At 39.8% G+C, this 27,285-nt stretch overlaps 1 protein-coding gene and 1 long non-coding RNA gene across 3 annotated transcripts in view; one reads left to right on the top strand and one right to left on the bottom strand.

Moving 5' to 3' along the window:
- LOC117201774 (uncharacterized) overlaps nt 1-9,986 on the bottom strand; it is a 69,396-nt gene extending 59,410 nt beyond the window's left edge. For both annotated transcript variants that reach the window (XR_007475733.1, XR_004483867.2), the window contains exons 1-2: nt 9,842-9,986; nt 8,993-9,057 (exon numbers count right to left, since the gene is read on the bottom strand). This is a non-coding gene — a long non-coding RNA (uncharacterized LOC117201774). The remainder of the gene's footprint in view (nt 1-8,992; nt 9,058-9,841) is intronic.
- Nucleotides 9,987-10,485: 499 nt separating this feature from the next.
- Nucleotides 10,486-27,285, top strand: part of RRP15 (ribosomal RNA processing 15 homolog) — a 47,494-nt gene continuing 30,694 nt past the window's right edge. Inside the window, exons 1-3 of the mRNA XM_012533541.3 lie at nt 10,486-10,650; nt 22,730-23,004; nt 25,435-25,532. Coding sequence (XP_012388995.1) covers nt 10,506-10,650; nt 22,730-23,004; nt 25,435-25,532 — 518 coding nt within the window. The 5' untranslated portion in view covers nt 10,486-10,505. The remainder of the gene's footprint in view (nt 10,651-22,729; nt 23,005-25,434; nt 25,533-27,285) is intronic.

The raw sequence follows: 27,285 nt of genomic DNA, 5'->3' as shown, positions 1-27,285 counted from the left end.
CAATTCCATTTTGAAACTATAGAAATATTTAGCAAATCTACGCGAGTTGAGAAGTCACCCCAGTTTTAACTTGTATTTTTCTCAAAATTTTATCCACGTATTGATGACTTCGGCTTGTTATGCCAAAAATTTACATGCTTTTTGCTAAGCACAGGAGAGGTGGATATTATGTTACAGCATTCAAATGCTCTCTTATTCTTTTGTGTGTGTGACCCTGTAGGGCAAGTTGGAAGATTAAGAATAGCAGCCGTAAAATTCCTACCATCCATCTCATAGCACTTGGCATTATATGAATATTTGCCTGCAGTGTTTTATTGTGCAATTACAAAAATGGGGGGTGGTGGCTTTAAAATAGCTAGTTTACAAACATCGTATCTTTACAGATAAAGCTGAATATGGTCAACTTTCCTGAATGAGTGGGGTGGTGCTAATGAAATTACAATTAGAGAATCAATAAAAATAGACCTTAAATACAAAAGACTATGCACTGTACAATTCTATTTATACGAAATTGTAGAAAAGGCAAAACTAGAGTGTCAGAAAGGAGCTCAGTTGTTGTTAGGGGGCTGGTGGTAGATTGAAGGGGTCTAATAGAAAGGGACACGAGAACACTTTAGGGTGAGGAGATGATGCCGTATCTTAATTATTGTGGTGACGTGATTCTGTACAAGCACTCATCAAACTATACTTTTAAAATTGGTCAATTTTAGTGCATGTAATGCCTTAATAATAATACCTTAATAATAATAACATAATACCTTAATAGGCATAAAAGAGGAGGAAATGGGCAAGATTTGCCTAGACCTATTCATTTGAGGCAACACCTAAAGTTCTAGAAAGGGGACAAATTGCAGCATTTACCATACATGGTAAGAGTTCCATCAAAGATCCACAAGAGGATCTTTAGCTGACATTTTCCTTGTTTATTTCTTGACTGGTTGATGGGATTTTTGTTTACTCAGTCCCATAAGAATATAATCTCCATAAGAAGAAATGTCCTACTTTGTCTCGTTCTTAGCTGTATCTTAAGCACCTACGATAGTGTCTGGCATATAAATATTTTTTGACTGAATAAAATAAACAAATACATAAGAAAATTTCAGATCCCAGTAGGTGCTATGAGGATGCCTTATAGGAAGGAAGGCTCCCAATTAAATTTGCCTGAACGAAATATTTTCTGTATAGTGAGCCCAGATAATAATTTTGAGACATTAAGTTTTTCTCTCTAGACTCCTCCCTTCTTTTTAGTTGCAAGCAGATAACCAGGCCTTTGTAATTTATTGAACCTGAGACTTATAGGGTGATAAACAAGCTGTTTGAAATTTGTTACTCTTCAAGTCTTTGTAAAATCATGAATTCAATCTAAGAGATTATATATCCCAGGGCTGTTGGGAAGGGAGGGAATACCTTTAAGTAACAGAGGGGAGAAGGGAAATATCCTGTGGACTGGGAACGGGGAGTTACTCCAGCAACAAAGGAATGCCATGACTGTGAAAAAGGGTCACCTTCAAGCCAGTGGACCACTTTTCCCAGGTGAGATCACCCCTTGCCTAGATTGCTACAGGATTTCATAGTTGTTCAGCGAGCCCACAGACAGATACCAAAGAAAGACTCTGACCTGTATCTGAATTTTGCTCCTTTCACTGGCTGACGATCGGATGAACACCATCATTACTGCATTTCCCTTTTTCCCCCGATTCACCATCTGAAACCTCTGGATCATCCATTTTCACCCAGACACTTGTCCTATGCTGCTTGGAAAACCTCCGATCTGATCCACTCGCTCTACTCCCCCGTCCTCTCAAACCCTTCTACTCCGCCCTACATCAGCCAAACCCTGTCATCAGCAAATTCCCTACATCTTCAACCTCTTCCCTCAGGATTCCTTTCATATCCTGTTCAACTGAAACTTGACTGACCTTAGAAATCTCTCATAGAGAGGCTGCTTTTTTTTTTTTTTTCCTGTTGCACATGAAGTAGCCAAAGTATTCTTCCTGTTCCTGTTTGCCCATCTTGCTTCTCCTTTTTAAAAACCACATCTTCCTGAAACGTCTGCTCCCACTCAACTTGTTCTGTCATCCTCCAATCTCAGCACCTTATTCATTATGGATTTCAGCACCGTTCTCATCCTTGGTGACCTCAGCAGCCACATAGACTCACGGCTCTCACCTTCACTGTGTATCAGAATGAACCGGAATGCTTGTTGGAAATACCAGGGCTGATGTCCTATCCCTGGAGATTTGGATTTAGTTATTCTGGAATAGGAATTATCTCTCAGTGGGAAGTGGATCTCCCACCTCAGTCCACTCCTATCTGCCCTATGGAAGGAGGCAATAGTGCACCACTCTTCCTGCCCAGTGGTGTCCAAAGAACAGGGAGCTGATTTTCTTCCCACTGCCTGATGGAAGTAGGCAGGGCTTTGATGCCTGCCAAGCGGTGTCAGAGGCTGAGTGAGGAACTGCCTTTCGTCCTCCACTCTGCCAAGTGGTGCTCTGGTTCCCTCACCAGGACAGTGTCAGCAGAGCCCAGCAGACAGCTGCACCTCCACCCCCATCTGGCAGCAAAGAGGCAGAACAAGGCATAATGAGGGGGGCGGAGGTGCAGCCTCGTGTCAGCAGGGCCCCCGCAGCCACAAAGCTCGTGTCAGATCTCCACTCCTCCCTTCCCTGGTATCAGCAGTGCCCAACAGAGAGCTGAGCTGACACCTGCATTTGGAAACTACTAAGCAACATGAATGAGTTCTACTTCTCTTGGTTGTTACTATATATTTTTAAGTACAATCACTGGTTATAGTAACAACCAGGAAAATTTGCACCTTAAATGCGAGGAGACAATCAACAGACTCTGAGACCACGATGAATCAGATGTTAAAACTATGACAAAGATTTAAACAAAAGCCATCTTAAAACACCTCAACAGTAACTACGAATTTCTTGAAGCAAATGAAAAACTAGAAAATCTCAGGAAACAACTGTAAGTTATTTTTTAAAAGGACAGAATGGTATTTATAAAACTGGAAAATACAATTGCCAAAATAAAAACCTGGCTGGATAGGTTCAATAGTAGAGTGGATATGATGGAAGACATGACAGAAGAAGAAGGACTGTATGAATATCAGATAAAGTGGACTTCAGAGCAAAGAAAATCACTAGAGGCAAACAGACATTATGTAATGATAAGAGGATTAATCCACCAGGAAGACATTAACAATCCTGCATGTGTACATACCAAGTAACAGAGACTCAAAATACCTAACAACTGATAGAGTTGAAATCTTGATTCTGGGTATTTCACATGATCTTTTTGAGCCACAACGTCCTCATCTGTAAAATGGGGCTCTTAAACCCCTGTTACGTTGCCTGGTACATAACAAGTGCTCAGTAAATAGAGCACAGGAAATCGTAGCCTCCCATGGCCATGCGAGAAGCCTGACCAAATGGTCCAGGCCACCTGATCTGTTTTACTCAAAGGAAGTCTCCTCTCTCACCACAAAGCAGCTCAGGATTCAGGCTGCAGCTCACCAGAGAACTCAGGGCTGCTCGAGCCGAGGGCTGCGTGGGGCTCCGCAAAGCTGGGTTTCACGTTCCTGGCACAGCCAAGCAAAGAGAGCGCTCTTTATAAGCCAAAGGAGGTATGGGTGCCCAGCTGGCTGCTGGCCTTGGTGGCAAAGCCTCTGGTCATGTCAGCGTAGACTTCAAAGACTGTCACGTCTGCCAAATAGGACCAGCAGGGGAGCCTCAGTCTGCGAACAGGAAGGAAGACAGACCACTAGTGCTGACCGGACTCAGGACAGGTGCCCTACCCAGTGTCCTCTGGGAGTAAGCAGGTCTTAGTACATGCTGGGGAATCCCAGGGAAGAGGAGGTGTGGCAGGGGGAGGGGTGTGAGGACTGTGGTTTGTATCTGGCTGAGCCCCCCTGAACCTCAGCATTGGCTCTCCTCTGTGGAAGGGTCACCACCCCTCCCTCTCAGCCTGAATGAGATGATGAAAACGTTCCCCTATGCGGCGTTCCCACCGTGACCACTCACAAACTTCTAAGGTAGATGAGATCAGAGTGGAGATTTCTACTTTGAAAACACCCTATGAATACAATCTTATCCTCACCTATCTTGGCCTGACAATAGTATTTAACAAAGATGATGCTAGCCTCCTTTTTGAAACACTTCTCTCTCTTGCTTTCTTAATTTCCTAATTCTTTCTACTTTCTGGCTATCCATTTTCATGCATTGTCTACTCATCTCTAAATATTGGAGTTCCTGCCACCTGGACTGTAGCCTCCTTTTTCTCTTCTGCCTGGAAAACCTGCTCCAGGTTTTAATACCTGGGTGTTAAAACCCACCAAAATGATGTCATATGCTATCAAATTTTATACCTTGTATCTCTATCCCTGGCTTCTCTCTTGAGATCCAAGTACTTATTCAACATCTTGATTTAGATGTTAAGATCTTACATCTAATAAGTCAAAGTAGAAACAATAGATTTTTCCCACTGAGCTGTTCTTCCCAGCCTTCCCCATATCAGCAAATGACACCATGATCCACCTAGCCATTAAATCAAAAATCTAGGCATAATTTCTAATTCTTTTTCTCTCACATCCTATATCCAAACCATTAACAACTCTTTCCATGTCTAACATATACCCTTAATATGTCAATTTTTATTTATCTCCACCCCAGTATTCTCCTGCTTCGTTGCTTAACACCAACCGGATGATGTAATCTGTCCGTTTCTTGTTTACAGGGATGTTTCTAAAGAGGCAGTCAAACATTGCCTCAGTCTGGTTAGGAATAATGAGGCCACTGCCTGGGTCTTAATTATATCACCGGCAGAAGTCCAGTGCCAGAGGAGAGTAAAGATAAAGAGGAAAGCTATCCTCTTTTTAAGGATGTTCCAAAGCATTCAGAAACATGTGTCCTTAAAATGAAGATGATAAGATTCAGAAACACCCGTATGAACAGGAGTCTGAAATGCTGGGGTTTTGTTGGTAGTTCCACTTTTCCTTTAGAGAGCAAAGCTACCTGGTTGGAGAGGGAATGGAGCTCTAGTTAGCTGCTCCTTGATGGATTTCAGAAGCCTTAAGGTGACACATGAAAGATCATTCCTAGGAATTTCTAGTCAATCTCCAGAGGAGACACAGAGCCACACACTCATTGGCATCTAAATTCTGCGAGTCCTCTTTTCCCACAAAGGAAGTTTCTCTACTTTGCTGTGTTCAGAACCTTTCTACACAGGAGAATTTATGTTCATCTTTATATTCTTTCCACTCTGTTACTACTTTAAAAAAACACAGAGTTCAGAGCCAGACATTATCACCATCATCATCAACATCATCATCATCATTATTATTGTTACTATTAATTTTAGATTACTGCTATTAAATAACTTAGGAAAAGTTTGCATATCAGTCTTGAACCTTAGATTTTGAATGAAGGGGGGATGGTTTGGGAAAACAATGTCTACCTGGAAATTTATTCTATAATGGCATAGAAATGTAAGCTGAAAAGATTTTTAGAGTTTATTTAGTGCAGCTCCCTTATTTTTAATATGAGGAAACGGAAACACCTTTACCCTTTTGAAGGTAAAGCAACTTGACCAAGGTCATGTAGTGTATCCAGTGCAATGTTTTTTGGATGTAAAGAACAGAAAACCTGACTTATATTATAAACTGACCTAAACAATGATCCAATTTATCTTACTAAAATGAAGGACATGTATAGGGCGGGAGTATTAGTTTTCTAGGGCTGCTGTAACAAAACACCACGGACTGGGTGGCTTAAATAACATATGCTTATCTTCTCATAGTTCTAGAGGCTTCAAGGTGCCAGCAGGGGTGGTTTCTCCTGAGGCTTCTCTCTTTGGTTTATAAGTGCCCACCTTTTCTGTGTATATGCAGCATTGGTATCTTTTCCTCTTCTTTTAATGACACCAGTCCTATTGGATTGAGGCCCACCCATAGGCCCTGATTTAACTTCAGTTATCTCTGAAGACTCTATCTCCAAATAGAATCACATTGGCAGTTAGAGTTTCAACTTATGAACTTTGGCGACACAATTCAGTCCCTAACAGTGAATGCAGCTGGGCCTGGTGTTTTCTGTTTGGGGTGGTTATTAATTATTTATTCCATTTATTTGAGAGATACAGGCTTATTCAGATTGTCTATTTCTTCTTGTGTGAATCTGGGGAAAATGTATCTTTTAAGAAATTGGTCCATTTAATCTAGGTTATCAAATTTGTGGGCATAGAGTTGTTCATAGTACTCCTTTATTATACTTTTTACATCCATAGGACCTGTAGTGATGTCCTGTCTTTTGTTTCTAATATTTGTAATTTTTGAACTTCTTGCAGTTCTTTTATTCTTAGCCTGGCTAGAGGCTTATCCATTTTATTGATCTTTTCAAAGAAGCAGCTTTTGTGTTCATCGATTTTCTCTATTGAGATTCTCCCTTCAATTTTATTGATTTCTGCTCTAACGCTTATTATTTCTTTTCTTCCGCTTACTTTGATTTAATTTGCTTTTCTTCTTCTAGTTTCCTAAAGTAGAAACTTAGATTATTGATTTTAGATCTTTCTTCTTTATATATATATATCAGTATATATATATATATATATATACACATATATATATAATCAGTATATATATATAGAAATCAGTGTATATATACATATATATATAGAATCAGTATATAAATAAGTATATATATGTGTGTGTGCTTTTATTTCCTGACTTTCTATTTTGTTCAGTTGATCTATTTGTCTACTTGATGGCCATACTATACCGTTTTAATAACTGTAGGCTTATAATGTCTTGAAATTACGTAGTGCTAACTCTTCAACTTTGTCCTTTTTCATTTGTTTTTTTGCTATTCTAGGTTTTTTGAATTTTCATATGAATTTTAGAATTGGATTTTCAATTTCTACAAAAAAAGTCTGTTGGAATTTTGATTGGGATTTCATTGAATCTATAGATCAATTTGGGAAGAATTGATAATAATGTTGCATCTTCTGATCCATGAACATGGTAGACCTCTCCATTTATTTGGATCTTCTTTAATTTTGGCTCAGCAATGCTTTGTAGTCTTCAGCATATAGGTCTTTCACATCTTTTACCCCTAAGTATTTTGTGGTTTTTGATGCTATTGTAAATAGCTCAAGCCCCTCTCCTGTAAGTCAACCCATTGCATGTGCAAATGTTATCTAGCTCTTTTTGAGTCACTCTGTGGTGGGGCTCGGAGAAATGTCTAAAAAATTGCTGATACTCTTGCTACTACTATTGCTCTGAATAATAAATAATCTGCCCTTCCACTCTTACCCAAAAGTCTTGTGTCTTCTACCAGCATTCATGAAATTTTGGCAGGCTTCTTGTTACCTTGCAAATAAGATAAAATCTCATACCCTTAAGTTTTTGATAGATACTCTAACCAATACCCTGTGTGTTGTGAGATTTTGCCAGTCTGGCTGGTGGGAATAGGCACTATTCCCAGTCCCACGTGAGCGTAAGTAGCTGTTGACTCTAATTCTTTTGGGTGGTTCTTGGGTAGTTTCTCACGTGTATGTGTTGATCAGTACTGACCTAAATCCCTGAGGGAGCCTCTTCACAGATCTCCTGAGTTGTCTCTCTTCTCTCTGGTACTCTATCCTGCTAACTCTAGTTGCCTTGGTCTTCCCTGACTCTCAGCTGTATCTTTCCAACTTGAAAAGTCTTCCAGGCTCAGCTTCGATCCCCTCTCTCTGTGCCCAGGTTTGGAAACTTTCTCCAAGCAGTATGCTGAGGAGATCATGGGATCACCTAGTTTGTTTCCCATCTCTCATTGGTCATTATCCTTCACATCTGGTTCTTGAAAAATGTTGCTCTGTTTATTTTGCCTATTTTTTGTTTCAGGTGGGAGGATAAATTTGCTCCCTGTTACTCCACCTTGACCAGATGTGAAAGTCATATGAATTCTTCATGTAGTCATCTCAAAATCGATTTTCTGTCTTATTCACATTCTATTTACCTTTATATTTTGGTCATTTTCTTAGATACACAGTTTTTGGTTTTTATATAATTACATCTATTGTTCTCTTTTTCAGAATTACTTCCATTGATTTTAAACTTGGAAAGTTGTTTCTACAATCCAATAAATCAGACTTTCACTTCTTTTTTTTCCTTATATTTATTTCATATTTAATTCTGGAATTAATTTTAGGGTAAGATGTGAGCCTCTAATTTCTTTTCTCACTAAACAGTTAATTTTACTAAAATAAGTTTCGCAGAATTTTTCTCTTCTCTCTTTTCCTCGTGATAGTTCCTGCATAATATTTTAAGTTTTTACATATTCTAGAATTTGTTTCATTATCACTTATTTTTTCTTTTGATCTGTACATTTTAATTATTGTAGCTTTATGTATAGTATATTCTAATATCTGAACAGGCAAGCTTTGTCTCAAGACTCCTCTTTTTAAAAAATATTATTATCATTTACTTTTTTTGAACCTTAGAATTATTTTATCAAGACTTTGCTCTTTTCCTTTCTTCTCCCCAAACTTTCCAATGGCACTTTTGTTGGAATAAATAAATTGCTTTAGAAAATTTGATCTGTCTTTCAGGAATAAGTACATCATTTCTTTTTTTTTTTTTCTTTTTTTAAGTTTTCCTTTACATCTCTTGTTAAAGTGACAAATCAATTAAATAGTTATGATTTCTTTTCCTGTGAGTCCACATTTGATGACAATCACTTCTTTTGGAGAATGTGTCCCACTAGTGTTTAGAGACCTAGCATTGCTGTTCTCGTAACTCTCTATCCTCATCCCTCTTTCTTATGCCTTCCCACATAGCAACACTGATGATATTCCCTATGATCCTGAGATATCTTCTTTCTCTTTACACTCTCCTTTTATAGATTCCTTTCTCTGTAGAGAACCCAAGAATTATTACTTAACCCAGAATATCTTTCCAGAGCATGCAGACCTTGCAGACCCAGCACCCCCTGCTCTGGATACACTGTGCAATTACCTCTCCTTCTCATCTGTTCCATGTCCAGTAGTTCAAAGCTCTTCAATGCACTCACATCAGCCAAGCTGCAACAAATCATCCAGAAGAAATTGTTTTATCTGTTATCGTCCTATAAATATTTGCATTTTTAACAAGGAACTCTACTCTGAATACCCCCACTCTTCTAAAAATGACTAAACCTTAACGGAACGGTTTAACGGTGCTGCAGGCTGGGGGGGACAGTATTTGGGTACTGATAATATTTCCATCACAACACTGATCTTTGTATCAGTTAAGGCCAATCAGGAGATGGACACCACTTAGTAATTTGATTCGGAAAGTTTAATATACAGAATTGTTAACTTTAACAGAGGACTGGAATAACAAGGGATTGGCTAGTAAGACGTGAAGAGAACTCTACAGAAGATAGTAATAGCAGATAAAAGGAGCAGAGAGATAACAGCACCCAAAGAAGAAGTGTGCCCCCTCCCCCTTTAGAAATTTTGGGTTTAAAAGAAAAACAAGAAATGCTCTTCCAGGAAAATGCTAAGCTTAGGGAAAGTCTTTAGAATACGCCTGGCCGATGGAACACGATGTAAGAGTTTGCTACATTATCCGTTTGACTCATTAACTTTGTGAATGGTTGTATCCTGTCATTCATTCATTCATTCATTCATTCATTTCTTCCAAAAATATGTTTGGGTTCCTATCACGGGCCAGGCTCCGTTGCTGGCCTCGGGGGTAGGGTAGTGAATGATATATGGTCCTTATTATCCAGGAGCCGACAAGTTAGGGAAAGGAAATAGGGGCAGCTTGTGGGAGCAGCTTCGAGGGAAAGCGGGGCTGGGAAAGCTGGTGTCAAAGGCTGACCTCAGGGAGAAGCTGGCCCCGGGAGGGAGGCAGGAGCAGCCCGCGGAGCGCAAAGCTGCTGTTTTCTCTGTCTCCACCACGCGGTCGGGCGCCTTGAGCGGGCGGGGCGGAGCTAGGTGGGAGGGAGGGGTGGGGGCTGGAACCCTTCACACCTGCGACCCAAGGGAAGAAAGCGAGATTCTATTCGGTTTGCAATTGGAAGCCACTCAGGGGTTAATCAGAGCGAGATTTCGACCCCTCACGCGACTGTCCTCGCTTCCTCCCTTCTAGTGCGTTTAGTAGGCACGTTCCGGACGTTAGTCCAACACCATAAACCAACATGAAATACGGCAGCAGATACGGAAACAGCCGTGGGGAGGAAATGAAAGTGGACCGGGTCGGGTTGGGGGTCAGAGTGCGGCGGCGGACCAGGACACGGGCGAGCTGGCAGAGGAGTCGGCCGAGAACGTATATTCACTGATTTTTATTATTATTTTTTACTGGAGCAGATAGCACGTAAAGACAACCAATCAGTCCTCTTTCCAATCCATATTGTGAGCCTCCAGCCCGAGAACTCCCGGCTAAATGGCACCGCCCCGGAACCTTGTATCACCGGAACTAGATGCCGAAGTTCTTTGTGTTACAGCCGGACGCAACGCTCACGGAACGCTTCCGGTTAGGAATCATGGCCGCGGCCGTTCGAGAGTCACGTGTGAGTGCGGGGAAAAAGCTGAAAAATTCACTAAAGAAGAAGGGGAAGATGAAAATGATATCCCCGGCTGCAGCATCGGAGCTGGAAGATACGGACAAAGATGCTACCGATAATGAAGGTAACGTACTAGGGCTGAGTTTGGCTGCTCAGAGGAAAGGCCGGCATGAGTTTGCGGGAAGCAGGGGATGCGAATGCATTTGCCGCTAGCCGCCCGAATTTCGTCTCCTCAGGACGGCGAAGGGGCGACTTTGGCTCCTTGAGAAGGCTTGGGAAAGTGGTGTTCAGGGAAGGGTCCCTGTTGCGTGTTAAAGCTTCCAAGTTCTTTTATTAGACATTTTTATCGTCACTGTAATTAATTAAAACAGATGAAACTGCTCCTTCTTATAGCAGCAAAACGAAGCTTATAGTAGCAAGGGACGAAAGGAAGGGGGATATTTGGAATTACAAGAATGAGTTAGTTCTCATATGGAGCAAGGAGCAAAAGGCCGGAAGAGGAAGACGGATGGTATACTTGAATTTTCTTGTGCGGTAGGTGCGTGTATCTGTTGGGGAGTTAGAGATGAGATAGTAAATGAAAGAAGAGTAGGTGGTTAAAGTAGAATAAATAAAAGTAGCAGTTGATAACTCTCTCTCAGAGACGTTTGCTATTGAAAGGAAGGAAATATATTTTAAGGCTTTCAACCATGGTGTGTCCATGCTTCTACTCTTTACCATCGTTCTTGGCACTAGCTTCTTAGGTTAAAGGGGTCGCAGACGACCCCTGACTTACTACTGCCAGTGATTGCTCCTTTGTACTGTCTAGAGCTTTGTAACAGCCAGACCTATTCTTTTATAATGTACCTCAGATCATGTCAGTTATCTGCTCAAGATGAGCCAGTGGCTACCCATCTCAGAATCACATCCAAAGTCCTTAGCCTGTGTATGATCTAGTTCAGGCATCTCTCTCATCATCTGCCCCTCTCCTCTGCCCCTTACTAGCCACATTGATATCCTGTGATTTGTTATACATGTTAAACATAACTCTCACACCATGGGTTCTGCACTTGCTGGTTTCACTGCCTAGAATACTTTTCAGATGCTTGCATGGCTCTCTCTCTCGCTCACTCCTTCAGTCTCTGATTCAATGCCTTGTCTGCGAGACTCGTCCCTGACCGCCCTATCTAATGTACACCACTACTCTTCTCCGTGTCTCCCTGCCTTCACTTTTTGAGTTACTACCCTGCTTTATTTTCCTCAGCATTTCTCAAACCCTCTGACATATTGTATATTTGCTGTGTGTCTCTCCCAGCCGGAATGTAAGTTCCATAAGAGGAGAGACTGCTCTGTACCCAGTGCCTAAGACAGTGCCTGCCGTGTTGTGGATCCTTCGCAGCTATTTAAGTAAATAAGTGAATAAACTTCGACTTCCAGGACTAAGAAGAAGAAACTGTCATATACTACTGCAGTCCCTAGGTAATTGGAATCCTTATCTCCTGCCAAAGGAGTTAAGGAAAACAGACTATTCATTGAGCAGGGATTGGAACACCTCCATATATATATATATATATATATATATTTTTTTTTTTTTTTTTTTTTTTTTTTTTTTTGCTGTACGCGGGCCTCTCACTGTTGTGGCCTCTCCCGTTGAGGAGCACAGGCTCCGGACGTGCAGGCTCAGTGGCCATGGCCCACGGGCCCAGCCGCTCCGCGGCATGTGGGATCTTCCCGGACCGGGGCACGAACCTGTGTCCCTTGCATCGGCAGGCGGACTCTCAACCACTGCGCCACCAAGGGAAGCCCTCCCAATATTTTTTGAACTCAATAGACTGGTTCCTGTGGGGTTGTCAGAGAAAGAAATACTACTGCATTTGGAGCAGAATATCAGTATTGCTTACAGATTTAGGTGGAAAGTAAATTTCTCTATTCAAGTACTGGATAATTTCAAGTTAGAGCTGTCCTGACTTCTCAGTGCATTATTGTAAATATGATTAGGTTCTAGGGTTCTCTTGCTATTATAGTTCAATTACATTTTGGGTTATGAAGGCTTTTGGCTAATATAGAGACCTTATTATTCAATTCAGTTCAATGAACAATTGTGTTCTTCTGTATTCTGGTCACCCTCTGGGTGTTGAGGATACAAAGGATAAGTAAATTCCTGCCCTAGAATTAGTCTTCGGGAAGATAGATATTAAACACAGGACTGTAATACAATGTATTGAGTATTATTAGGAGCTCATTATAAAGGTTATAGTTACCATGATCCTGATCCAGTTAAAAATGGTAAGGATGGAGACAGAGAAATCCATATCCTATAGAACCCAGCCTAGGCGTTGCTTTCTTCTATCTTATACATATTGCTTACAATGTACTGTATTATTATTTTATTTTAACGTGTCTCTCTCCTTTTGGATATAAGTTCAAGTGCTGGAACGATGTCTTATGTATCTTTATTTTCATAGGGCCTTCCTTACACATTTTGGTACTAAGTACATTTTCTTGCTGAATGAATATGGATAAGTAAGGTGTCATTTCATCGAAGCCTTAGTTTTCTAAGTCTGGGGGTGGAGAGGACAGTTTTCTCAGACATAGGAAAAGCACATACAGTGGCATGCAGCTTCTTAAAACACATGGCTGGTTAGGTTGAGATGAATTGTTGGCTATGGCTCTAGCTCTTCAGGGGAGTCACTGAGACTAGGAACAGAGGATAAACCCAGATTGTAAAGGACCTTGTTTGCCATATGAAGGAAATAGGATTCTCTATTTGTAGGCAGTACGGAGCACTTGAGACCTTTTAAGCAAGAGGGTGACACATCTTTATAAACATCACTGCTAACTGTATGGTGACTGCCATAGAGAGCCAGAACAATCAGGCAATTGCAAAACTTTTAGGGATTGCACTAGCAAAGTACAGGGAAGACAGAGAGAAGGTCCCCACTTGAAATGTGTTTCAGAAGGAAAGCATTCAATTTTCCAGATAACCAACTTCCAAATAAACTTGTAGCACCATAAATTTTGGGTGTACTATACTGTTAGAGGAATTAGGTAATAGGTAATAACAATAATATTAGCTTAGGTACTGTTCTAAGCTCCCTATGTATCACTTTAATTCTGACAACAACCGTGTGAGACAGGGTTATTATTATCCTCATTTTACTTATAAGAAACTGAGACACAGAGAGGTTTTATCTTGCTCCCCCAATGCACAAGCTGATAAACAAGTTGGTAAATGACACGACCATTACTGAAGTTTGCTCTAGAGCCTTTACTCTGACCCCTAACTCCGCTGATACGGTTGAGGAACCAGGAGGATAGAGATGATCAAAAAAAAAAAAAAACTCTCCGGAAAGTAAAAGAGAAAGGGCATAGAATCTTAAGAAAGATTGGGTATGAGGAAACCTTGGTGTTGAGACAGATTTTTCTTCCACTCAGGGAGGTTCCATCACTAAGGGGTGTTTTTGTGGTCAGATTTCTGTAGCATTCCTTCTGCTGTTTTTAACTGTGTAGTCTTCGTTCCTTCCTCACTTATTCCAGCCTTCCTTCTTTTCTCTTAATATCCATGTATTATCTCTAGAAATGAATGATCACTTTTACTCAGTTGTATAAGAGGCACCTGTGTTTGTACTGCTTATTTACTGTGACCTGCCTCAGTTTCCTCATCCCTAAAATGGAGGTGATAAGTGTCTCCTCAGGATTTTTGCAAAGGTTCAATGAGCTCATATATGTAAAGCATTTAATGTTTGGCACAAGGCACCTACTCATAAATATTTGGATTAATGATCATGACATTTTTTCTGATCTAACAAAACTGCTAGTCCCATCTCTTGACCACCCAATAAGCCTTCCAGCCCTTGATAACCGTGATGTTTATAAGCTGGAGCTTTCTCCAGAAAAAAGATTAGAATTTCCTCTGGTAACCCTGCAAGGTAGCTGATGGCATTTCTGTTTTACAGATGCGGAGACAGAGGCTTGGAGATACTGTTTCCATTGTGCCTCCCAATGGAAAACTGTTCAGTCCATAGTTGCAGGATGTTGTCTCTTAATTATGTCCTTCTTACTCCATAATCTAATCATTTAGTCATGTATTTGTGGTAAAATTCAGGATTAATAATAGTGATTTTGACAACTATGGGTTGTCTATGCTTAGTTGTTCCATAGATACCTCACACTTAATATTTGCAAGGCTGGACAGGAATAAAGACACAGACCTTCAAAAAATGTCATGAAGAACCTAGGGGTAAGACAGGAATAAAGACACAGACCTAGAGAACGGACTTGAGGATATGGCGAGGGGGAAGGGTGAGCTGTGACAAAGCGAGAGAGAGGCACTACCAAAGAGGCACTACTCTCACTACCAAACGTAAGGTAGATAGCTAGTGGGAAGATAGCTAGTGGGAAGTAGCCGCATAGCACAGGGAGATGAGCTCGGTGCTTTGTGACCACCTGGAGGGGTGGGATGGGGGGTGGGATAGGGAGGGTGGGAGGGAGGGAGACGCAAGAGGGAAGAGATATGGGAACATATGTATATGTATAACTGATTCACTTTGTTATAAAGCAGAAACTAACACACCATTGTAAAGCAATTATACCCCAATAAAGATATTAAAATATATATATATATTTGCAAGGCTGAATTCATAATTTCATTTTCCCAAATACAGAAGCCAGTGAATGAGGAGGATGGACTATATCATTGTGAACTGGTGGTAGTCTGCATACCCAGCCTCCACGATCTGACGGCTGCTTACTCCTCAAGGCTCACACCTTGTCGCCCCCCAGCTCGCTAGTGTCACAGTTTCTGAACTCCTCGTTCCGTGAACACATTTGCTCTCCTCCCTCCTAGCCATGCTTATGCTGTCCTAGTAGCTGCTATTTTTTTCTTCACTTTCTCGTAACCAGCTTCTCTGTGTCCTTTAGATTTCTACTTAGTTGTCTCCCTCTGCTGTTTCTTTCAGGATTTAGAATGTATCTCTTCAATAGACATAAATAATAAAGGGCCTTTTATTTAATAAATTCAGTAATGTAGGTCCTTTGGATGGGACGTTTTCCTTTGGTTTAACTCAGAATTTGCTATTTAATATAAGAAGTTGATTTTTTTCCTCTTGTGAAATCAGATATTTCTGGAAAAAAGTGAACCATGGAAACAGCTTTTCTAGTTCAGATATTTGTGTGGCCTTGGCAGAACTATTAAGTTATCAAAAATTTATAGAGAATGGATTCTGAGAGATTATAAAGGCAGACGATTGAAGATGACTTCAGACACATGAGGAATCAGCAAATTATAGACTTATTATTAAAGTGTACCAGCTCATTTTATCAGGAAGTTGAATTAGAGACTAGAGACTTATCTTTGAATTTTAATTGGTTCATAAAAATTGATAGAGATGTGCCTTATATCAACATTTGAAAGCAACTTCCTTTAGCAAGATGCTACTTAAATTCCATAGAAAACACACAGGTATAACCCATGTGTTGTTTTAACTTTATTTTTTATCTTCTGGCTTTAACTTCTTTTGACACATTGTTTAAGAAAGGTAGAAAATTGTGCATTTATGAATGTAAACCTCTTAAGTATTATTTGTCAGACTTTGCAGAAGTTTCCTAGTTCAGTGGGGAGAGACCTTGAAAGCTTTGGTTACAGCTGTGTCTCAGAACTTGGCATAAGAAACATGGTGTAGTACTCAATATCCATTTATTATAAATTGGAAAACTCTCTTAATGTGATTTTTACACTCTTTTCTCATGTACCAGGTATTTTTAGCTGAAGTTAAAAATTAACAGAAGTTGTATGTAATATAAACTTGAATGATAGCAAAATGATTCAGGCTGAAGTTTTGGTAAATTGTAATACTCTTCAGTAGGGTTTGAAATCTGGTCATAGTAAAATTGCGGATGATCACGAATCAGAGGTATTTGAAAGGTAAAATGCCGTAGTCAACATTCGAGTAACACATAAATGTCAAGCATTATAAAGGAGAGGATGCCACCCCTAAGTGAGTTAACCTGGAACTACTCAGATTTATTGAATTGATACCTTGTTGGAGGTTTAGATACAATGTATACTTGGCTCTTAAGTTTGTAGTCTAAATAAAAAACAAAGGTACACCTAGCCTTCCCAGTCAGTAAATCGTGAAAAAAATGAGAACACTGGTGATGATATCACGTGTTATAAAGAAGAGTATGATAACCTCTACCTCTGAGTTATCATTGACCTACTCAGATTTATGGAATTTATGCACTGTTGGAGGTTTAGACACAATACCTACTTGCTTCTTAAACTAATAGTCTTTATTAAAAAAAAAAAAAAAGCTCTGTAGTCAGTGAATCAACCCAAGTGAAAAAAGCCTTGGTCCAGTGCCATGAAGTGATTGACCCCTCCCTCACAGACTGTGTCCATATGCCTATAAACTAGTAGAGAGGAATGGTAATTTCATTTTTTTCTGAATTATCTGGTTACATACTTGAAAAATGGCCATATACTTCTAACACAAGACTTGATAACAATCGGTTTAGAAGATCCGAGGGGCTATCCCTTCATTTTTGATAAACTACAAAACAGTATTCAAGATGTAATAACCTAGCAGATAAATGGGCTTTTCATCAAACTGTAGCTTATAGCCTCCTTCATCGTTTAAGTTACTTAAATAGCAAAGGAGGAACATGCCTAAGAAATGAAGTATATCATAGTCCTACTTGAGTGGTTTAGCAATTTATAGGACAGACTCAGGAAACAGACTACTTCCAGGCTCTGTCTGCTCTGGCTTGCCCAGATAGCACACAGTAATCACATCCGATAGTTTGTCCTGTGGTAGAACTTTCATTTTATTTTTGGTTATTTTTATGGAAACCTGGGGTAACTTCCTTTTTTTTTTTTAAGAGGTAAATGCTTTTTAAAAACGTTTTCAAGTATCAGTTTTGAATATTCTAAATTAAGTACTAATGGGCAGGAAAGATCACGAGACATGATCGATCGGAACAGATGATTTAAACCTGGAGTGGGGAGCAGTAGTTTTGTAGAGCTCTGCATAGCTAGGGGCGGAATGAGAATGGGCGCAAGCAGTGGCTGTTCTGTTACCTGTGGCCTAGAGAGAAATTCCTTTTTAATTCAAGCTTTATTAAGCTATTTTGTGAATACTTTCTGCATTAGTTCAGTACACATTAGTCTGAGCTGAATCTTTGATTCAAAGCTTTGTAGTGCCTTAGAAATCAACAGCCCTATCATCCTACCTTATTAACTTTGTGACTTTGGCCATTTTTTTAAGCTTGAGAACCGTTCCCTTTGTAAATAGAATAATAGCAACTCAGAGAGTATTGTGAGGATTAAATGATAACGCATAAAAAGTGTTTTAAATAGCACCTAGCCCTAAACACATGTTTTAGAGTGCTCGGAAAGGTGTAGGATGGAGACATCGACCACTTCTGAAATAGAGTCAAAGGTGGCTTCTCACCATGAACGCCTGGTGCATGGGTTATAGACGATAGCCAAGACGGTGGGTGGAAGGAAAATTTATTCCCCCTTCCCCACAGTTTTTTGGCATCCTTTTTAAAGCTTTTGGGATTCCCCCCTGCTCTGGCTCCCAGGTTCTTAGTACCTTTGTCTGTCTTCTGGTTACTGTCATCTCTTTAGTGCCTACTATGTGCCAGGGCTGTGCTAAGTGCTTTTCATGTGTTATTTAATCATCATAACAACCCAGTGAGGTAGGTACTGTTTTTATTCCCATTTTACAGAGACACAGGGATTAGGTTACCTGCCCAAGATTATCCTGGTAGGAAGTAATGGAAACAGGACATAGCGCCAAGTCTGCCTAATTTTATAATCTGAGCTCTTAACCCCTGTGCTGTAACTGATCATCTAAAGCTTCCCATTCAGCACCTCACATGTCCTGTAGATTCCAGCCACCAGTTATTTCTTCTTTGTTCCTCTCTTCTCCACAGCCACGTTGTTTGTGTCCTGTGTGTGGTGTGTAATTGACATGTAAACATTTACTATGGGCTAGGCATTCTTCAAGAACTTTGTATATATTAACTCATTTAATTATCACAAAACCCGATGAAGTAGATACTATTTTATTGCCATTTGTACAGACAAGGAAATTAAGGTTGAGAACATAAAAACCTTCAGAAAAGTTACATAGATTTCTGTCTGGAGATACGATTGAATCAGGCAGCCTGAGTTCTGTGTCTTTACTCTTTAGCCACTGCTAGCTGATCTCAGTCAAATTTTTATGAGAGTTCTGTTTGATTTAGAGTAAATTCTAAAGGTGTGAAGTAATATCAAGGTTAACCAATAGCCTTAATGCTCCCAGATGATATTTGTATTTTAAAAGAACAACCTTCTTAATCCAATAGAGAAACTTTTTTAAAAGTAAGGACTTGAGGTAGGTGGTAAGAGAAAAAAGCACTAGCAGTTTGGCCACTTACTGGAAGTACACACCTATAGTGCAGAACTTGGGGCTTGATGTATATTTTATTTCTTGTATGATAAATCAGGCCAGCTTATTTATGTAAAGCAACCAGCTTTTCATACCCAATTCTTACCGTCCAATCCCCAAATCTCCAGTTTCAGCCAGTGTGAACTTCTTGTTATTTTATAAATATCTTACCTTCTTCAACATACCCATGCTTTTGGACATGCTGGTTTCTTCTGCCTGGAATGTCAATAATAATGATGATTACAGTAATAGTTTTAATTTTAATACAGAGCATTGACTCAAATCTAGGATGTTTTTGGTTCTAGATTCAGTGATCTTGCCCCCTGCCTCTTTCAGTTGGCCTCATTGTAGAAACTTATTTCTTTGGCCTTTTTCCTTCTCTTGTCATTCAAACTCTTGCTTTACTTTTAAGAAACAACTTGAAATCATCTTTGTAAAAGATACCCCTAAACAATCACCCTTTTCTTCATTGTTTTTCTTTTAGAAGAACACTTACAAATTTTACAGGTTGTAAAACCAAATTTTACAGTCGGCTTTAACTAATCTATATACCCTACTAAACATCTGGCTTCTTCGAGGAGAATTTGATTTTTCATTTTCGCCTTCCTTCGTCTTCATTCACGATTCTTGGTAAATATTGAAGGACTGCGAGTCTTCTTTAAAAACTTTATCCCAAAGGCTAAGGTAAATAGCTCACTTTTCTGCCAGCAGCTAACCATATATCTGGGATCAGGGACAGATGGCAAGTTTGAAAGGCTGGTGGAAGTTTGGGGAAAAGGCAGCAAGAGATGGAGAAATGCCTGTGTCTACCTCATTATCTCAGAGGTCTAACCCTGCCCTGTCCAATATGATAGCCACTAGTCACTTTAAATTTGAAATAACTAAAATTAAATAAAGTTAAAAATTCAGTGACTCAGCTGTACTAGCCACATTTGAAGTACTCAGTAGGCTCTTGTGGCTGGTGGCTAGTGGGCAGCTCTGATAATAGAACATTTCCATGAATGCAGAAAGTTCTGTTGGAACCTTGAGTTATTACTTCCAATAAGCATTCTTTGTAGCCCTTCCTATTCCAGATTTTTAAAATAGAATGCAGAATTAGAGTTAATGTTTAAAATAACACACACGACTTCAAAGGAATTTTTTGCTTATCTACATCCACTTAACTTCTTTTAAATATCAGTTCATGGTCAATTCAAAAAATCTCATCCTCATAGGCTACAGTAAATTTTTAAGGACCAGTTCTATCTTCTGATTTGCATAGTGATTATTTTTGGTATCCTAGAAGTAAATCCTGTTTTTTAGTATGCTGGAAGACCTCATTACAGTGGCATTTTAAATTTATATAAAATATCATCATTTCCATCGGCAGTGAATGCGTGACTAAAAACTTCTGAGCTGGAGCTTCTTAAAAAAATAATAAAATAAAAATGATGACTTCAGTAAATTATTTTGGGATTTTTTTTTTTAATTGGTGGGGTAAGTGCAGGTGATATGAAATGGTGTTATAAAACGTCATGGATTTATTGTGTCCATCACATGCATGTTGTGGTAGTCAGGCTGGATAAGAAACACACCAAAGAAAAATAGCCAGGGTTTAGAAATGGAGAAATTGGAGTGGCTTATACAACCATAAAGCCTTTGGCTGCCTTTACAGTGTAGGTGAAACTGAAATTCGCTGCAATTTGTGTGTGAATTCATCAGGACAAAACACTAGATGTCAGTGTTGTAGTTTTGACATTTTACCAGGAGCTAGTAAAGACTTCTGCTTTTAATCACTCAGAGATTCTTCATTGACACAAACTTTTAAGCTGTTGTGCCTCTTTACATTTGGATAAATGCTTACTTAGAAGAAGTACTTTTCAAAGAATTGTTTATTTTGTTATTCGTGCCTGTCCAGTGCTACTGACTGAGGAATAAACATATGCGATATTAACATATATGTTTTTCAGCTAAATATGTTCTCCAAACTTTGCTTCTCAACCCACTTCCCAGGGAACACTGATCCTAGGAGATGCTTCTGGGGGAAAAATAATGTGACTCTGGAATCTGGTATATAGCAGAAACTCAGATTTTCATTGAATGATAGTGCTTTCAGCTTTTGTTTGGCAAAATTTAGATACTTTTTCTTATATTGCAGGCAGTAAGATTTCTTATATCACCTTAGATTTGCATGAAGCCCAAAGATACTTCATTTTTTACTCCTGTGCTTGAGGCTCATTTTTATATGTGTATAAAATGTTTTGTTTTATATATTTTTATTTGCTTTTTTCTAATATATTACAAGTTTAGTTTCAATATGTTAAATGTTTAGTTTTCCATCCTTTTATTTCATGAATTCTCAACAATTAAAAAATAAAGGTATTGGGGCTTCCCTGGTGGTGCAGTTGTTGAGAGTCCGCCTGCCGATGAGAGGACACGGGTTCGTGCCCCGGTCCGGGAAGATCCCACATGCCGCGGAGCGGCTGGGCCCGTGAGCCATGGCCGCTGAGCCTGCGCGTCTGGAGCCTGTGCTCCTCAACGGGAGAGGCCACAACAGTGAGAGGCCCGTGGGGGAAAAAAAAAAAAAGGTTTATGCAAAAGTAATACCAAAAAGTAAATATGATGATGACTAGCTAAAAGTCAGGTCTTTTCAGCAGTTCTTTTAATTCATGGCTTAAAGTCAAGAGTTTAGGGAGGATCACTCAGAATTGAAGAGCTGATTACACATTCAGTTCCTTTCACTTTGATCGTAGCCATAAGCTGATATAAAACTACTTTTGAAGTATTTCCTAATCGTTCCATAGGTTTCTGAAGAGCAAAGCAGAAGCTCTTCAGAAGGCTCTGGATCATATAGTTACCCGCACACTGTGCTGGCGCTTGTGTTCTTGTTGTTTAAGTACAGTGAGCTTCAGAATTTGAGACAGGCTGCAAAACTTAAAAGTACCCAGAGCTTCTTGGCAAGTTGATTTTTGAGTAAGGTCACCAACTGGATTGTTGTTTAGGCCACTCCTCTGATCCCAGCCATTTGAATCTTACATGATGACATAGTTTGCTGGTAACCTGTATATGCTTGTTTTGGTGGTTCCGTATGAGAAAATTCAACAGTATACGAATTTGTATCCTCAACCCAGAACTTGATATTTTCACTCAGTCACCCAGCAGTGCAGTCAAACCCTGGGCACGTATCACTTCATTAGATTATTTTTCAGAAATGTTGAAACACCCCAATTGATTAATGTCATATGCAGCTTCTATAAAAGGAAGTTGGTTTTTAGATTTTTCTGCACACAAATTCAGAATTTTAAACATCTGGGCCAAAGCCCTCAGAGAACCTAATCTGACTTCTCTGTGCCATGGGATCACTATACCATCTTCTTGACAGATTAAAGTTTTTGTTGTTATTTGTTTTTAAAGTAACCTTCATTAGTCATCTCAAGTAGTTTAATGACACAAAGCCTGGGGATTTGAACACACTCTGCACTGGCACCATGTCAGCGTCTGTCACCACCTTGATGACAAGACGTGGTGGGGCTGTTGGATTTTTTTCTACTCCCTGGGTCCTGGGTGCTGAAGCCACTGCGGCCTCCCCGTCCACATGGCTGGGCCAGGTCTTTGGGGGAGGATGGCAGTAGGATGGAGGGTCCTGCCATTCTCCGCTATTTCTGCAGCTGTGGGACTCGGAAAAGTCTCCCCTTGCAAGAATGGAGACTGATGGAGAACCGTTAGCCTTAGGAAGGGCCCCCGGGGTCTTACCATGGCCTTGCCAAGGTCTGCCTCTGGTTTTAAAGTTTAATTTGTTTCTACTCTTAGGTTCTGTAGGAAGCTGTGGATCGGAAAAGGATCACTTTTCCTCTGGTGAAGAAGCAGTAGAAGCTGACAATGAGGATGAAGCTGAGCCCTGTGACGATGGCAGTGAAAATGCTGTAGAAGCTAGCGTTGGAACTAACGTGGGCTGGGCAGATGCCATGGCTAAAGTCCTTCACAAGAAGACTCCTAAAAGTAAACCCGCCATTCTGGTCAAAAACAAGGAGCTGGAAAAGGAAAAAGAGAAGTTAAAGCAAGAGAGACTAGAGAAAAGAAAACAGGTGTGTCCTACCAGTTGTTCTGTAGATTAGGTTGTCTAGTCTAGTTCTTATCTGCACCAGATTGTTCCCTGCAGTGTTTGTCCAATTAACATTACAGTTTGTAACTTGCGTTTTACGTGAGGATGCATAACCAAGGTTGTGTTCAGAAATCTAGTCTGAATCATTCTGTTGAGCATGTTCACTTTTTGTTCATCTAAGCAAAGCAATAGAAATGTAAACGCCAAGGAAATTTATCCTTTTAAAATCAAGTAGTTATACATGTGACAGTGACTCCTGGGTTTGAGTATCTTATTCAACTTAGCTGTCCAGATACTAACTTTATTAATTCTGAACTAATAGAATCATGTTAGTTACTTTTTGCTCAAAATCTGTTTTATGATGTCATTGTCAGGGGTTGGTTGCAGTTCTGAAAACAAACTGTTTCACTGTTGGATAAACTTGAGTTCCTGGTACCTTTTGTTAAACCACTGGTGGAAGAAGTTAGACTAGTGCCGCCTATTAATGAAAGGGAAAGGCCAAAAGTTGGACTTAAGTTTGCTGTTGTGTATTACAGAGGAGATAGAGAAACAATAATAAGGTTTTATATCCCCTGATGAGGTATTTCTATGTCTAAAAATATTTGGTTACTGAAATAGGTATTTTTTTAATGAGAGAAAAATAACTTTCTACAATTGTACTGACAATATAAAAGTACTCATTTCCAAGAGTTATGTTATAGGTAAAAATGAAAGAAAAATAGATTTCAATGACATTTATTTCCTTTTAAGTTCACCATCCCCTTATCTTGTTTCAAGATGAATGTTTTCTTTGTTCCTAATACTGGTTGGCTCTCTATAAGAGGCTATATAAAGATGGAACTTTTCAAGTGTTGCTCTTAGAAACAACCTGCTCTTTTATTAATTCGATATTCTCATTGTACTTTATTTAAGATCAGTTTTATCTCTAAATCTTACTGATAGCTTTTCAACTGAAAATTTGAATCTTTGTTTTCTATCTAGCAAAAGCTAGAAGAGGCTTTAATCCTTAATTACCTGTAGTCCTCGTGTTCCAATGAGAGAACAGCATTTTGAAGCCAACAGAAACGAGTCTGTAACTCTGCTCTAGGCCAAAGCTTTGAGTGCTAGAGATGGTACTGTCCACATAATGCTTGAAAGCACTCGTGTGGGTACCAGAAACACAACACAGCAGCCACAAACACTCTGAGTGTATATTTCTGGGTAGAGGCTATGTAAATTATCATCGTTTTTTAATGTTAAATATTACTGGTTTCCAGAATATTGGCTACTTATTTCTAATCATAAGTATAAAAGTACATTTCAAAGTTAAAAAATATTTTGGGATCCTGCATGCCTGTTATCCCCTGGGTACAATAGAAAATTAAGAATCAACTGTTTTAAAAGTAAGATTTTTTAATTTCTGGCATAGTCTGATAATGAATTTCATGATAGTTAAAATAAATTACATGATTTGGGGAAGAATCTACTCCTTTAAAAAGGAATCAGAGTAATCTTGATACCAAGAGCAAAGATTTGGTTTTACCGTGATCAGATGTTTTTATTAATACAAAATGAGAGATTAAATGAATGGAGAAAAGGAAAAGATAAAAGGAGACTTTTTTCCACTGATTCTTACTGGTTTTGATGTTCATCAGCTTCTTGGTGATTAGTTCATCATTTCAATATATTTGATATTGGTGATAGGTTGGCCTGAGGAGGGGACCTGGAGAAGCTGAGGTACCTGAGCTACCAAATCAGGTACCTGAGACCAGGATACCCCCGGAAAACAGTTTTGAATTAGATTGTGTTGTCTTTGAGATTTCCTTATCTCCTGATCCCTTTCTATTTCTGCATTATAGCAAAGAATCAATTTGTTGTAGTTTGTGACTGATATGCCATATTTGGCAAGGATATTGGTCAGATGTGCCATAAGAGAAAAGAAAAATAGTCACTGTATAAACAGGGTATATCTGGATATGACGCTATTCTTTTCAAAGCTGATACAAATTCTTAATAGTTCTGACTGCTGAGGAAGTCAGTTTCTAAAAATAAAGAGAAACGGTATTTAAACTTGTGGTTACGGAAGAGGGTAGTTTGGAGCCTTGCTGATGCTCCCCTCCGAGGATCTGGTGATGGCAGGGCGGGAACGGGGCTGCGCACACCCTGCCTTGTCCTGCCCGGCTGGCGGCTCTCCAGGCCCCTGCTGTCAGAGAGCCTGCCGTCAGCTCACTTGGTGCCTCTCACATGACACTCGGAGTGCTAACCACAGGCTCCCTGAGCCGAACCCCTGAAAGTGTGGGTTTTTGAAAGTCCCTGTGACAAACTAAGCCAGAATGATTTATTACCTTTGTCCTTTCACAGAGTATCATATCAAAGTATGCTGCACTTTCAAAAATGCCTAATATTCTTTCACATAACAATATTTATAACACAGCTTGATAAGAAGCGGGAATGGGAAATGATGTGCAGAGTAAAGCCAGATGTTGTCAAAGACAAAGAAACAGAGAGAAATCTTCAGAGAATTGCAACGAGGTAAGACAGTGTTCTTGCCCTTTAAAAAATAAGTACTCTAAAGCTGTGGAGTGATCCATTTCTGACTAGCTTTGATTCTTAAGGTCTGCCTTCTCAGAGCCAAGTGATTTATGTCTGAGCCTCTGCCTATTTAATACTGGATTCAACCGCAGATTCTGGAGGTCTCGTGAGGCAAGAATATAACGTGCTAAGTGGATATTTGGTATGAACCTATTTCATATCATCTTGTATCTTATAGTCACAAGAACAGTATAATCAGACCTCTTACTGCATTTCTCTTAGGATGCTTGTCTTAAATTATGGCGCTAGATGATGATTTTTGTTATTTTGCACTATATGACGTCACAAATTACACATTATAGCAACTTCGTGCTGTCCTTTCACTCAGCATTTTTTTTATCATTGGCACCAAACATTCATTTGTTGCCCTCTGTGTTCAAAGATAAATAGAAGCTGGTGGCTGCTGCATGGTCTTTGCCCACTTACGTATAGGAGTTCTAGTCTCTGTAAATAAAGGTACATCTGATGTGTTAGGAACATATAATGGGAGACTGTAGGGGAGTTGCAGCAGGCTCCACGGTGGAGGTAACAGTTGGGTTGCTGCTTAAAGAATATAGCAGTTACATTTAGTGGAATTCCCTTAAATGTCCTGTTTGCCTACAACAGTCCATCTGGGTGTTGTACAGTAAGACAGTGAGGCTGCATGGGTAAGAGAGGGAGCAGTAGAGCCAGACTGCTGACCTGTCCCTGCACACTGGCTGACTAGCTGGGTGTCCCTGGGCATTTACTTACTTTCTCTCTGTCTCAGTTTATTTTTCCTTAGAAAAAGGAGAGAATATTATACCTACCCTATAGGATTTCTCTGAGAATTAAATAATTAATACCCGTGCAGAGCTTAGAAGAGTGCAGGATTAGTGCCAGAGAATAAGTGCCTCCTTAAATTTTATACCCTGGGCATCTCACTCTCCTCACTTTGGTCCCAGCTCTGCTGTGAAGGGTATGGAATTTTACCCTCCTTATAAACAAATAAGCCAGCTTGGTAAAGTTTCTTCGATGCTGGCAGGAGACAAGAGGCTTGTGGGCCAGAGACAAAGGACTTTGTTACTCACGGCAAAAGCAGTAGCCAGAGCTTCACGTTCCCACTGGTTCCCTGTGTCCCACGGGGGCAGTGCAGGTGCCCTAGATGGATGCCTGTGCCTGTGGTGGGTTGTGTTACAGGAGAGGAACTCTGTACCTGGGAGTCTGTTGCTTTTATGGTGAATGGTAACAAGCCTGCTCTTTGTCCGGGGGGAGACATTACCTCATCTTTCAAGGTTGCGTACTGCAAATACAACCCTGAGAAATGGCCTGGGTAAAGAGCAGTCGGGGCCTTGCATTCTTGAAGAACCCAGCAAGAACGTGCAGGGATGCTCAGGGCCTGTGGCGGATTGCCTCTGCCAGTGATGATTAGAGCAGGAAAATTAATAGGTTGTAGAATTTTAGAGCTGGAAGGGATGTTAATGGTCTAAATCATTGCTGTCCAGTAGAAATATAATGTGATCCATGTGTGTAATTTAAAATTTTCTTATAGCCACATTGAAAAAAGTATAAAGAAAGGTGAAATTAATTTAAATAATACATTTAACTCAGTGTAGTCAAATTATTATTTCAGCGTGTAATCAATATAAAACAATTATTAAAGAGATTTTAAAATTCTCTTTTTCATACTGAGTCTTCAAAATCCAGTGTGTATTTTAAACTTGGAGCACATTGC

Source organism: Orcinus orca, chromosome 1 (assembly GCF_937001465.1).
Source record: "Orcinus orca chromosome 1, mOrcOrc1.1, whole genome shotgun sequence".
NCBI lineage: Eukaryota > Metazoa > Chordata > Mammalia > Artiodactyla > Delphinidae > Orcinus > Orcinus orca.
The sequence above is the reverse complement of the archived record's forward strand: the minus strand, read 5'-3'. Positions and strand labels throughout refer to the sequence as shown.